Source organism: Myxine glutinosa, chromosome 1 (assembly GCF_964187855.1).
Source record: "Myxine glutinosa chromosome 1, kmMyxGlut1.1, whole genome shotgun sequence".
Classification (NCBI taxonomy): Eukaryota; Metazoa; Chordata; class Myxini; order Myxiniformes; family Myxinidae; genus Myxine; species Myxine glutinosa.
Genome location: NC_136261.1, coordinates 28,920,026 through 28,933,103, shown reverse-complemented (window position 1 = coordinate 28,933,103; position 13,078 = coordinate 28,920,026). Strand labels below are relative to the sequence as shown.

At 44.7% G+C, this 13,078-nt stretch overlaps 1 protein-coding gene across 1 annotated transcript in view; it reads left to right on the top strand.

Moving 5' to 3' along the window:
• The window catches only part of LOC137422150 (uncharacterized), a 92,996-nt gene that overhangs the window by 34,817 nt on the left and 45,101 nt on the right, over window positions 1–13,078 (top strand). The window contains exon 6 of the mRNA XM_068108913.2: window positions 5,840–6,341. Within this exon, the coding sequence (XP_067965014.2) occupies window positions 5,840–6,341 (502 nt within the window). The remainder of the gene's footprint in view (window positions 1–5,839; window positions 6,342–13,078) is intronic.

Below are 13,078 nucleotides of genomic sequence, written 5' to 3'. Positions count from 1 at the left end.
TTTTTTAAATCGCGGCATGGTCAGTCATACACCGCCTGAAATAACAGATGGGAAAATGCCGAGATATATTAAAAATTCGTCGCCACACACGAGAAATTGCCGAGATATATTTTCACTTTGCACAAAAATAACATCAAGTAATCGAATAAATAGGAATGTCCTGTGCCTATAACATCGACGTTATAGGCAACGCTGCATCTAGGCATTGTGTAACATTGACGCGGCTTTTGTTTTAATTAAAACTTTTTGTACTTGTTTTTATAGGGGTTAGGGTTATGGTATTGAAATCAAGAATGCTTTGTTTTTTCACACTCATTAATAACCATAGAATTAGGACCAACAACCTTTTTCAACATAATTAAGACACAAAATCAACCACACCAAAGAACCTGCCAATATCCCTAACTTATTGTGAGTAGTGTACTTGGAAAAATCTTCGATTTTGCAAGTAACAAGAAAACAAGAAAACAAACAAGTAAAGATACATTCAAAGTACACCTCCCCCATGGCAAATAATTAAATATCCTACAGCGCGGCATTGCCGGGCGCCTCTGGTGCCCGGCGATACCACAGTGCAGCTCATAGCGGATGCATTGGGAGGGAGAGGTGCACACGAATTGATTGATTAATTGTATAATTCAAATCAATAAAAGATTATCAAAAAATATTTTCTTAATCAATTATTGGCTAATAGCATAACTAAACCACAAGTGCTTCATCCGAAGATGTATCTTTTAGAAATTTAATTAAATAGGTCATTAATAAAAAATGAAATAATTAATTGATTAATCAATAAATAATTAATCGATTAATCAATAAATAATTAATTGATTAAATGATTTATCAATAAATCAAAAATATCCTTGATAAACCACCACCATTTCATCCGAATCTGTAACTTAAAAAATTAATTAATTAGGTCATTCATTGAATAATTAAATTATTAATCGATTAAATTATTAATCAATAAATCAAAAATATTCTTGATAGCCACATCACTTGGTCACGGTCATGTCCAAATATTAGCTTCCCAGCTCAAAAGGTGCCTGAGATATTGGCCAAATGAGAAAGAAAATAAATAAATGATTAATAATGAAAATAAATAAATAATAATCATGAAAAAATTAAATTATTAATCAATTCGGTCACAGAACACAGAAACCACCACCATTTCATCAGAATCTAACTGAATTTTTTTTTTTTTGGTAATGAATCAAATAATTAAATAATTAATCGATTAATTGATTAATTGATTAATCAATAAATCAAAAATATCCTTGAGAGCCACATCACTTGGTCACTCATGTCCAAATATTAGCTTCCGAGCTCAAAAGGTGCCTGAGATATTGGCCAAATGAGAGAAAATAAATAAATGATTAATAATGAAAATAAATAAATAGTAATCATAAAAAAATTAAATTATTAATCAATTCGGTCAGAGAACACATAAACCACCACCATTTCATCAGAATCTGTAACTTAAAAAAAAAAGAAGAAGTTTTTGTCATTAATCGAATAATTAAATAATTAATCTATTAATTGATTAATTGATTAATTAATAAATCAAAAATAGCCTTTGCAGCCTAAATCACCTGGTCATTGGCATGTCCAAATATCAGCTTCCTAACTCAAAAGGTGCCTGAGTTAATGGTCAGAAGAGAAAGGAAATTTGATTAATTAAATAAGTACTTAATTAATCGCTAATAATAAAATAACTCCTCAATTAATTGATTAAACAAAAAATACTGTTTTTGACAAAGGACTTGCTCACTATTGTGCCAAAATTTCAGCTTCCGAGCTCAAAGGATGGCTGAGATATCGGCCGGACAAACAAACACAAACAAACAAACAAGAAAACAAACAAACAAACAACCAGAGTGAAAACTGAGTAAGCCTTTTCAGCGTGCGTCACTGCCGAGCCACCTTCGGTGCCTGGCAGTGACGATTTGCAATGTCTGGAGATGGCATAGGAAAGGTGCTGTGTACAACATAGATATGATGTGCGCGTGCCATAGAACTTATAAGTAAAACTGTGAGATATGTTATCAACAGATGCTGACCACATTCGAAAACGACTATCATGTCTTTGTCTAAAAAAAAAAAACTAAAAAAAAAACTTGCAACAAACATTGACATCTCCAACTTCTTGTGACAACCACACAAAGTCAAATCCATACTGATACAACAACAACAACAACAACAGGCATTTTAAGGCCATTTTCCCTGCAAGAGCGGGGGTTAGCCTTGCGGTAATGACAATGTTCGGTCCCCATGACAATGTTCTCCATTTTGCCCTATTTTCTGCATCTCCCCTTGTTAACCCCCTTGCCCGCATTTATTCTTCGACCATCTTTAGCCAAGTCTTTCTCGGTCTTCCCCGTCCTCTACTTCCTTCGACATTCATTTCCATCACTTTTCTCAACCAGTCACTTTCATCCTTCCTCAACACATGACCAAACCATCTCAACCTGTTTCTCTTCACAGCATCCCTCACAGGCTCTATTCCCATCATCTTTCGCAATTCATCATTTGTCTTCCTCTCTCTCAACGATACTCCACACATCCACCGAACCATTCGCATTTCCACCCTTTCCAGCCTTCGTTGCTGCTCTACGTTCATTACCCATGTCTCGCTCCCATAAATCATAACACTTCTCACACATGCAGCATACACCTTTCCCTTCAGCTTCAACGACACTCCCCTCCTCGTCAGCATGCCACTCAGTTCCCGAAACTTCTTCCATGCACATCTCACTCGAGCAACCGTTGCCGAGTCTGATCCACCTTCTCCATTCAGCATGTCTCCTAGATAACAAAATGTTTTCACACCTTCCAGCTTCACGCCGTCTCCAAGATCCAACTCAACATTTCCTCCATCTGCAGCTCCCTCTGTGCACACCTTACACTTGAATGTACCTGCCACACTGGTTAATGACCCTCTCAAACCACTACATTTTTGATGAACTCACTCAGCGCACATTGGACATTGAATGGAATTCACTCCGACACCCTTCCTGCACACAGCACACGGCCACTTCCCAGTTCTTTCCACCTCACCACATGCTTTACCACTTGCCATCACCTTCGTTTTTCCGATATTCACCTTCAGACCTTTTGTCTCCATACATTCCTTCCACTTGTTCATCTTCTCCTTCAGTCCATCCATACTTTCTGCAATCAACACCAGATCATCTGCATACAACAACTCCCACTGTAAACCCTCCCTTACGTTCTGAGCCAGCACCTCCATGACAGCTACAAATAGTAGTGGACTTCGTACCGACCCCTGATGCACTCCCACCTTCACCTCAAACTCACCACTGTTCCCGTCCTTCGTCCTTACAGCTGTGCGCGCTCTTTTGTACATTGCCATCACCACTCTGATCAACCATTCCTCCACTCCTAACTTCCTCAATGCCCATGTCATTACTTCACGTGGAACCCTATCGAATGCTTTCTCCAGATCAACAAACCCAAGAAACAACTTCTTCCTCCTCTCCATATACTTCTCCTGCAACTGCCTCACAATAAAAAGCACGTCTGTCGTTCCTCATCCTGGCATAAATCCAAACTGCATTTCGTCGATCTTCACTTTCTTCCTTATCCTCCTCTCCAACACCCTTTCCAATACCTTCATTCCATGCTCCAATAACTTTATCGCTCGATACGAGCCACAGTCCAGAGGGTCACCTTTCCCCTTGTATAGAGGGACGAGGGTACTCAGTTCCCAAGCCACTGGAATGCGGGCTTCTTTCACCACCAGATTACAGATCTGTCATTCTCTTCACACCCCAATTTCCCGCTGCCTTCAACATATCTCCCACAACTCCCGTCGGCCGTCCCGCTTTTCTACTCTTCATTGCTTTTATCGCTTCCTCAACTTCCTTCTCGGTTATCTTCTCTGCCGGTCCTAAAACTGGGTTACTCTCTATGTTGCCATCCCATTCATTCTCTGCATTCAACAGTATTTCCATATATCTCTTCCATCTTCCTTTAATTCCATCTGGGTCCACAACGATTTGGCCCACTTCATCCTTCAAGCAACTCACCCCCATCACATCACACCTCTCTTTTGCTATCTGCTTTGCAATCCTGAATACCGCTCTCTGACCCTCTTCCAAATCCAAGCGTTCTCTGAACTTTTTCCTACATGCTTTCTGTGCCTTTGCTACCTCTTTCTTTGCAGCCTTCTTGGCTCCCTTATAGCTTTCATGCTCTGCTTTTTCTGCCCCCATACGCTTCGCCTTCTGCCACTCCTTGAACTTCTTCCTCTTCTCCTCAATCTTCTTGCCAACTTCATCAACCCACCACCATGTTTCCGAGTGCCTCGGTGGTCCTTTTGTCCATCCACATACCTCACCAACGGCTCCCAACAGAATATCTTTCATTGACATCCAACCACTTTCAAGCTCAACCACATCATCCGCTACCATATTCAGCCTCTCTTTTAATGCCTCCCTCACTGTCACCTCTTTCAACCTCCACACCTTCATTCTCGGTTGGTACTTCACCCGCCGAGCTCTCCTCGCACCTTTCACCCTTATGTCGCAGACAACCAAGTAGTGCTGTGAAACAGCCTCCTCCCCCGGGATCACCTTTGTGTCCCGGAGGTGCCCCCTATCTCGCCTACGCACCAGCAGGTAGTCGACGGTTGTCGTCGACCCACCTGACGTGTACGTAACAAGCTTATTATCCTCTTTCTGGAACTGAGTATTACAAATTAACAAATCAGCTCCATCAGCAAACTCCAAAATCCTTTCACCTTCTCCATTTCTCACACCATATCCATAACCCCCATGAACTCCCTCAAAACCGGCCATACTCCTTCCCACATGTCCATTTAGGTCTCCTCCTACCGCAACAACTTCCTCATCTTTCACGTTTTCGATCAGCTTCTCTATAGCACACCAGAACTTGTCCTTCTCTTCATCGCTCCGACCAACCTGCGGAGCATATCCCGAGATGTCGTTCACCAAGAGCTTTCCAATCATCATTTTCACTATCATCAACCTATCACTCACTCAAATCCATACTGATACAATATAGTTTTTTATATGAGTCGCCCATTCAACCCTACCAGCATCATCAAGATATTTTAACATGTTATAACATTCATAAGGTAGTCTAGTATTGTTTAGTTGTACAAGTTTACACCAATATTCAGTTGCTCTAGTTGTAGATTAATTGTAAAAGAACTCTTCCACAATCACCAGGAGCCATACAATTGTTCCACTTTTTTCCAAGTTTGAATATCTGCTGAAACATGTACATATATATTATGAGGGGGCGATTTTGTCACGGGGGAGAGTATTTCGTGGCTGGGAGGGGGGGGGGGGGAATCTATTTCGAAGGGGGCGAATCTGTACCGGTACAGAATCGCCGGGAGCGGATTTGTTTCGGGGGCGGATCTGTTTCGTGACACCGGCACCATGAACAAATTCTAAATTCCTGCTCGAACCTTAGTCGATCGTCAGGTGGAGGGACAGGTTTGTGAAAGTCTTGGGCCAAGGTTCCCCCCACAAGAACGTGGGAACAATTGAGGCTGTTAAAGAAAAAGAAGAAGAAGAAGGAGGACTGTGCTGAAATGTTGTTTTTGTTACTGCCTGTATCAAGTTGTTTATAAGCAGATTGTTTCTGTTTCTGTGCACAATTCACTTGAATTTTGAACAATTCCTGCTCTAATGGCATCAGTTTCAATGTTGGGCGATTTCCGTAAGAATAGCCTTGCGGCTGCTATCGATGCAGTTTCATGTGGATATGAATTTGAATTCCCAATGTCTTTTTAAAAATGCAATAGTATTTGTCCATTTTAAGGTTCTTCCTCTTCCTTTTTGCACAGCCAGTAACGGACGGCTTTCACAATGATGTTGATGAGGAGAGTACCAGCACTACAAAGGAGGTGCAGAGCACCGAGGAGATCTCTGAAGAGATCATCACAGAGTATTCGGATGACTTTGAAGTGTCTGAACAGAGTGATGAAGAGCTGAGTGTAACCAAATCTTCACAGGAATCTATACAGGCACACTCGGTCTCCGAGGTCATCGACCAACTGGTAACGATGCGAAATCATGACCAATCCATGTTCACACAAACCACGCAAGGGAGGATGGCTGAAAAGTTGCTTTTGTCGTCCATTCGGTCAAAGAGACGGGACTGTAAAAATACCACCCAAAGCTGCCCTGCTAACTCAGAATTCCACAGGGATGTCCAAAGCCAAGGGTCAACCAGCACAAGAGAGCCATCCAGGAGGAGGGAAGAAGAATGGCGTGGAGTTCAGCATTCTTCCCCACGCGCTGTGCTTTATAGCCGATCCACACAGACTTTTCAGGTGCAGCCTTCAGGTAGGCCTATCCTTAGCACTCATTAGCCTCGTGTTACATCTAACACTGAAAGTGGACGGAGGTTATGTTTTCACCCCTGTCTGCTGTTTGTCTGTCTGTCTGCTTGTCAGTCTGTTTGGCTGTGAGCAGGATATCTCAAAATGTTATGGACGGATTCGGACGAAACCTGGTGGACATGTTGGGCATGTGACAAGGATAAATAGATTAAATTTTGGTGAGGATCCGGATACGATAATTTTCTAATGTGATTCTTACCTGCGACATGTTACAGGTCTACAAGAGCTTTGCGTTGCTGTTGCTGTTGTTGGGGTTCTTCTTGGGGGTCGAATTTTGAAATGTGCACCTATTGGTCGGACAGCTGCCAGACCACACCCACCTTTGTCGCTTTACTCCACCCACTTTAGCACCGAGACAAAATGATATGGCAGCCATCTTGGTTTTCTGATGGGCCTACCTCATTAGGCCTGTAGGCTTCTGCTGATTATGAACTGCCCGGGTTTGTTGCATCAGATTTCCATTGGCTTTGCTTGGGTCAAATGTCATTTACGATGAAGGATGCCGAAAAATCAAATTGTATGTCGAATAATAGGAAGGTTTAATCAAGCCCGTCAGAACACACAACACATGGTAATCAAGTGTTACGTTATGCAAATTATTTTAAAAAGTAGCATTACGTAATTTTTGAACGGCACCATGTTGGGGTTAAGCAATCCATGACAGTGTGACGAATCGGCTTGTTCTGATATAACTGGGGAGGGTGACATGGATAAGAGGTGTCGAGTTAATTTTTACGGAGTAGCCCATCGGGCAGAGCTGTCTAGAACAGTGTTTGTCCGTCTGTATGTATGCATGAATGTCTCCTCAAACGTATACCAATCAGAGCTGAGTATCTGGTCACTTGACAGGGTGATGTGATTCCGTCTGATGTCATTACGGCGGTGCGGTGGCTGACTCTCCACACTCCGCAATTTTGATTTATATGCCGTTCAGGCCGAACATATTGTCGAACCTGTCATATCTCAATCGCCATGCTATACCTTTACATTTTTCATTCAGTGTGAAACACAAACAAACCGATTGTTAAAATGACCATGAAATATCGAAAGCATCTGTGTTACGTCTCTTCCAACAATACGGTACGTATAGGCCTTAGGCGTTATGACTCGCCGTCCGTTTCAGACAAATTAAACCCAGGTTTCTTAATACAGTGGTATCATTTCAGTAGTATCGTTTTCGTAGTAATAATAATATTATAGTAAATATATGTACCTCCATATTATAGTAAATATTACATATTATTATTATATTATTACATATTGTATATATTGTTGCGGTTTTGTGAATAAAAGATGACCCCCCCCCCCCCTCGTAGGTAGATGCACTACAACATGTAGCCTCGCTGTAGTTCAGTTATCTCTTAGTAAATGTAAGCATAGTCTCCTTTCCTGTGTTGGTTTGCGTTGAGCAGGCCAGTAAGGGTAGGCCTCAATTGGGCGAGAATGCCATGTGCTCGGCCTGGAACAAGTCTGGCAAGGCCGAAGGCAGGAGCTGCAGGGAGTGGCCGGTAATCAGCGAGCCGCCAATCAGAGCTCGAGGGGAGTGGCTCTCCACGGCAACGAGAGGAGGGGCATGGAACATTCGGGTAAGGCCGGGGAGGGGCCATATAAAACCCTGCCTCGAGCCCCCGCATCAGAAGAGTTGGAGAGGGAGTGCCCCAGTGAGAGTCAGAACGAGAAAGAGAGAGAATCGGTCAGAGAGTCGCCCCGCATCAGAACCACCAAGCAGAGAGGGTGAGAACGAGAATCAGAGAGGCAGAGAGCGAGTCAGGTCGGTGAGAAGCAGAACGAGTGAGTCTCCCCATCCGAGCTGCTGTCCCACCACGAGTGGATTGAATCGCTTGTTATAGCCTCTCTTTACACGAATTCCCCGTGCCCTGCACTCTGCGGCTGTATTAATCGCGCTTGTGGAGACGATCCATTCCGGAGCCACCTGCGACGACGATCCTCCTACCTGGGCTTCCTGCATACATGCCGTGAACACCAGAGGGCCACGCCGGGCGAGCTGTCCGGGAGCAACCGACGGTAAGGCGCGTTTGGCGCGCGAACCTGTTCTTCCTCCTTTTCCCTGCGTCAGTGAGTGGGCCCTTTGTCTGGGGATAAGTTAAGACTGCTTAAGTGCCTGCTCTGTGTCTCTTTGCCCTGTACATTATAAATAAACCTGTGTTCTTTCTTCAATTTGATCATTCCCGTCCTTTCCATCCATTGGCCTAGCATCGCACGAATAAAACCGCTCGAATGGGGTTCAATAAAAGTAATGGCACGAGTCACGTGATACGCAAACCGCTCAGCGTACTCGATTAGCGTGGCTTGTGCGAGGTCCGGTCCCCGTTTTCGTGGCAGCGTGGGTACCAAAGGTACGTGTGGAGTCGACCGATACTGTTTTCCACGCTCGCTGCGGGAGTGGCGATTCGGCCTCGTGGACACGAAGACCCGAGGGGGAAAAGGGGTTTAACCCCCCCCCCCCCCCCCTGTACGTCGACGGGCTTCGGGAGATCCGCAACAATATAATTATAATTTATAGTATTATAGTAAATATATTATCGTAAATATATTAGTGTCTCCTAGCCTGGTGTTGGCTTAGTGGTTAGGGTGCCGGCTTGGGATCCTAGGATCCTGAGTTCAAATCCCGGTCGATCGCTGAATTAACGCCAGGGGGGTTGACTCAGCCCGACATCCTTCCGAGGTCGGCAAATTGAGTACCAGCTCACTGGTAATTCCCTGTGTGTGTCGCAAGAGGCGACGAACAGGGTTGGTGCAGGAAGGGCTTCCGGCCATAAAACATTGCTTCAAAAAGGGGACCAAGGTGCCCGAAAAAGGCCAACCGCTGCTCTGCGGGGAAAATGGCCTCTGAAGGTGGCTAAATATATTAGTGTCTATGTATTATAGTACATATATGTATGTAATATATGTGTAGTAAATATATGTAAATATAATGTTATAGTAAATAAATACCAAACTCTCCTCCTAAGGTATCCATGGAAATCTGCATGCAAGGCTTACGGACGTCCTCTGGTCGTAGTCAACGTGTGGCCCTGAATGGATTTCTCTCATCTCCCCTTCCTGTTCTGGCTGGAGTTCCCCAATCCCCAAGGTAGTGTTCTGGGCCCTGTGCTATTTCTGGTCTTCATCAATGATCTCTCCGACTCTCTGGAAAATCCTCTCTATCTCTTTGCTGATGACTCCACTCCTGCCGCTCCATTCCTCATCCCTCAGATCGGCAGTCTGCAGTCTCCTCACTCTCCACAGACGTGGATAAAATCACAGACTGGTCAAACAAGTGGAGCATGTCTCTCAATCCTGACAAATCTGACACTCACTATGTCTCTTCGAAAAGACCGTCTGGACAACGCTCCCATCTACTTTCTCAACAATACTCTCCAATAAGTTGTCACTCAATCTCTTGGATCTCACAATCTGCCATGATCTTTCCTGGGAAAAACACATTTCCAAGCTGGCTTCCAAAGCCAGTCACCGACTGGGCATTCTCCGTCATGCGAAGTCCTTCCTTGGCACACCTGAGCTCCTCACCACATACAAGGCTTTCATCCGCAGCTCAATGGAATACTGTTCTCCCCTCTGGGCTGGTGCTCCTGCCTCACACCTAGCTCGGCTTCACGCTGTTGAAACCAAAGCTTTCAGAATCATTGGAATCTCCCTCGATGGAGCTAACTCCGAGAGCCTTTCACTTACTCACCGCAGGCAGGTTGGTGGTCTTTCTGTCTTCTATCGAAGCCTCTCTGGCCTAGCTCCTCCTGCCCTGTCTGTGCTCTGTCCCCCAAATACTCCGACAGGTCGCACAAGATCTGCCTACAACCCTCTTCTGGTGAAACTGCCAAAATCAAGACTCTCTGCTCACTTTCACTCTTTCATTCCTATTTTCTCCCGCCTCTGGAACAAACTCCCTCACTCTCTTCAATCCCACTCATCCCTCCAGGTCTTTAAAACAGCTGCCCACCACCATCTCTTATCTTCCCCCATCCAAAACCTTGATCTTTTCTACCCCTGTTAATTCACCCCAGATCCACTTTTCTGAAATACCAACTTCTTTCCTGGAAGTCCTAGCAGTGTGGGAAGGGAAGGGAAGGGGAGGGGGAAGGGGAGGGAGAGGGAGGGAGGGAGGAGGAGGGAAGGGAAGAGGAGGGGAAAGGGAGGGGGCAGGAGGGGAAGGGGAGGGGGGAGGGGGAGGGGAATGGAAGGGGAGGGAGATGGGGAAGGGGAGGGCCAGTCAACAATGACGTTGCAGTTCTCATGGTAGGAGAGCAGTACAACAATCGCGACATCGTCCTGCATCTTCCCGACAACAGCACGAAGCGGATTTTGGAGACTCACCGATCCTATGACACCCTCCAGTACCGGCGTTGCCGGGCGGGGGAAGAGAGACCCGTACATTCCCAACCCGTACATTCGGCCTCTCGACTCAAGCTCACTCGGACAAAAGCCTCGCACAAATTACACCGTCATATATGGTGCGAGTCTGGTGGCGAGGATGGAACATCACGTGATCACTCTGAGCGAATCAGCGAGCTGCTCTGGCACAGGCCCAATGGCCATGTCTATGCCAAAAATCAAGTACGTGAGCGAGTCTGGCGCACTGAATTGAAAATATATAGAACGCTCATACTCCGTGAAAAGTGTAGCCGCCGTGTCGCTATCTTGGTTAGCACAACTCGACCGGCTCGCTTCGCGGATCACGTTTGTTTTGAACGTGTCCCAGATTTTAAAATCCAGACAACTGTTAAAATGCCATTTTGTGCGGCAATAAACTGCTCCAATCGGTTACGGAAGGGTTGTGGAAAGACGTTTCGCAGCTGTTTCAAAGGCATTTAATTCATATCGCACAAAATCGACGAAAATCGACACAAAACACGATCGCACAAAGGTGAAAAAACGCAATCGCTTTTCGATCTGAATTACGGGCAAACGCATGACGGAAATCACCATCGCCCAGCATCGAGTGCCAACCAAGATGTCGCCCGGTAGCTGCATCTCCACCTGTGTGGCATGAATGGCAATGGTCATTCTATATATTTTCAGTTCAGTGGTCTGGCGGAGAGGATGGAACATCACATGATCACTCTGAGCGAATCAGCGAGCTGCTCTGGCACATGCTGAGATTCAGTGTATAATGTTCCTCGCTGAAATGCGCTGAGATAAATATGAATAAAAAATATGGATCTCGTCATCTGAGGTCATTTTCAGGTGGGCCATGTCCTTCCCAGGCCCAATGGCCATGTCTGTGCCAAAAATCGAGTACGTGAGTGCGTCTGGCGGCGAGGATGGAACATCACGTGATCACTCTGAGCGAATCAGCGCGCTGCTGTGGCACAGGCTGCGATTCAGTGTATAATGTTCCTCGCTGAAATGCGCTAAGTTAAATATGAATTAAAAAATACGGATCTCGTCATCGGAAGTCATTTTTAGGTGGGCCATGTCCTTCCCGGGCCCAATGGCCATGCCTATGCCAAAAAGCAAGTACGTGGGCCTCTCCGTTCAGGAGTCTATAGGTAACACACAAACAAACAAACTGTGTTTTATTTATATATATATATATATATACAGTCACGTGAAAAACTAAGTACACCCCATGTTAAGTTTTGACTTTTTCAACATATTTCAACATACAGCTATTTGATCTTCATTTCAACAATATTGATAGATAAAGGTGATATAATATAACAAATATCATGAAACATTTACATTTTGTAGTCCATTGTATAATTTAAATAAACATAAATGCAAATTTCGCATGTGGAAAAAGTAAGTACACCCCTACATTTATCACTACTTCAAATACCTAAAATTAGAATCAGGTGCACCAGCTCAGGTGCAAATGATTAGAACATCATTAGAGAGGATCTTGGAGGAACCTGTCTTATTTAAACCTCAGACATTTCGTTTGGTTTGCTCTTTGTTGTTGAAGTGTGTGGCCTCACCATGCCTAGATCAAAAAGCTCTCTGAGGCCTTCAGAAATAAGGTTATAGATGCCTACGAGTCTGGGAAGGGATTTTAAAAGATCTCCAAAGAATCTGAAATCAATCATTCGACTGTCCGGAAGATCATCTACAAGTGGAGAAGATTCCAAACAACTGCCAACTTGTTCAGGCCAGGCCGCCCCAGCAAGGTCAGCCCGAGAGCAGACCGCAAGATGCTGAGAGAAGTCTCTAAGAACCCCAGAATGTCATCACGGGACCTACAGGTAGCTCTTGTCACTGTTGATGTCAAAGTGCACGAGTCTACTATTAGAAAGAGGCTGCACAAATTTGATCTACATGGGAGGTGTGCCAGGAGGAAACCTTTGCTGTCCAGAAAGAACATCAGGGCAAGACTAAAGTTTGCCAATGAACACCTAGGCAAAGACCAGCACTTCTGGAACAATGTGCTCTGGACAGATGAGTCAAAGGTAGAGCTATTTGGCCACAGTACCAGAAGACATGTTTTGCGAAAACCAAAGACAGCATTTGACCACAAGAACCTGATACCAACTGTAAAGCATGGTGGTGGAAATATTATGGTTTGGGGCAGCTTTGCTGCATCAGGGCCTGGGCCGCTCACCATCATATAATCCACTATGAATTATTCATTGTACCAGAGGGTGCTTGAGGATAATGTGAGGCCATCTGTCGGAAAGTTGAAGCTCAACCGAAGGTGGACCTTGCAACATGACAATGACCCTAAAC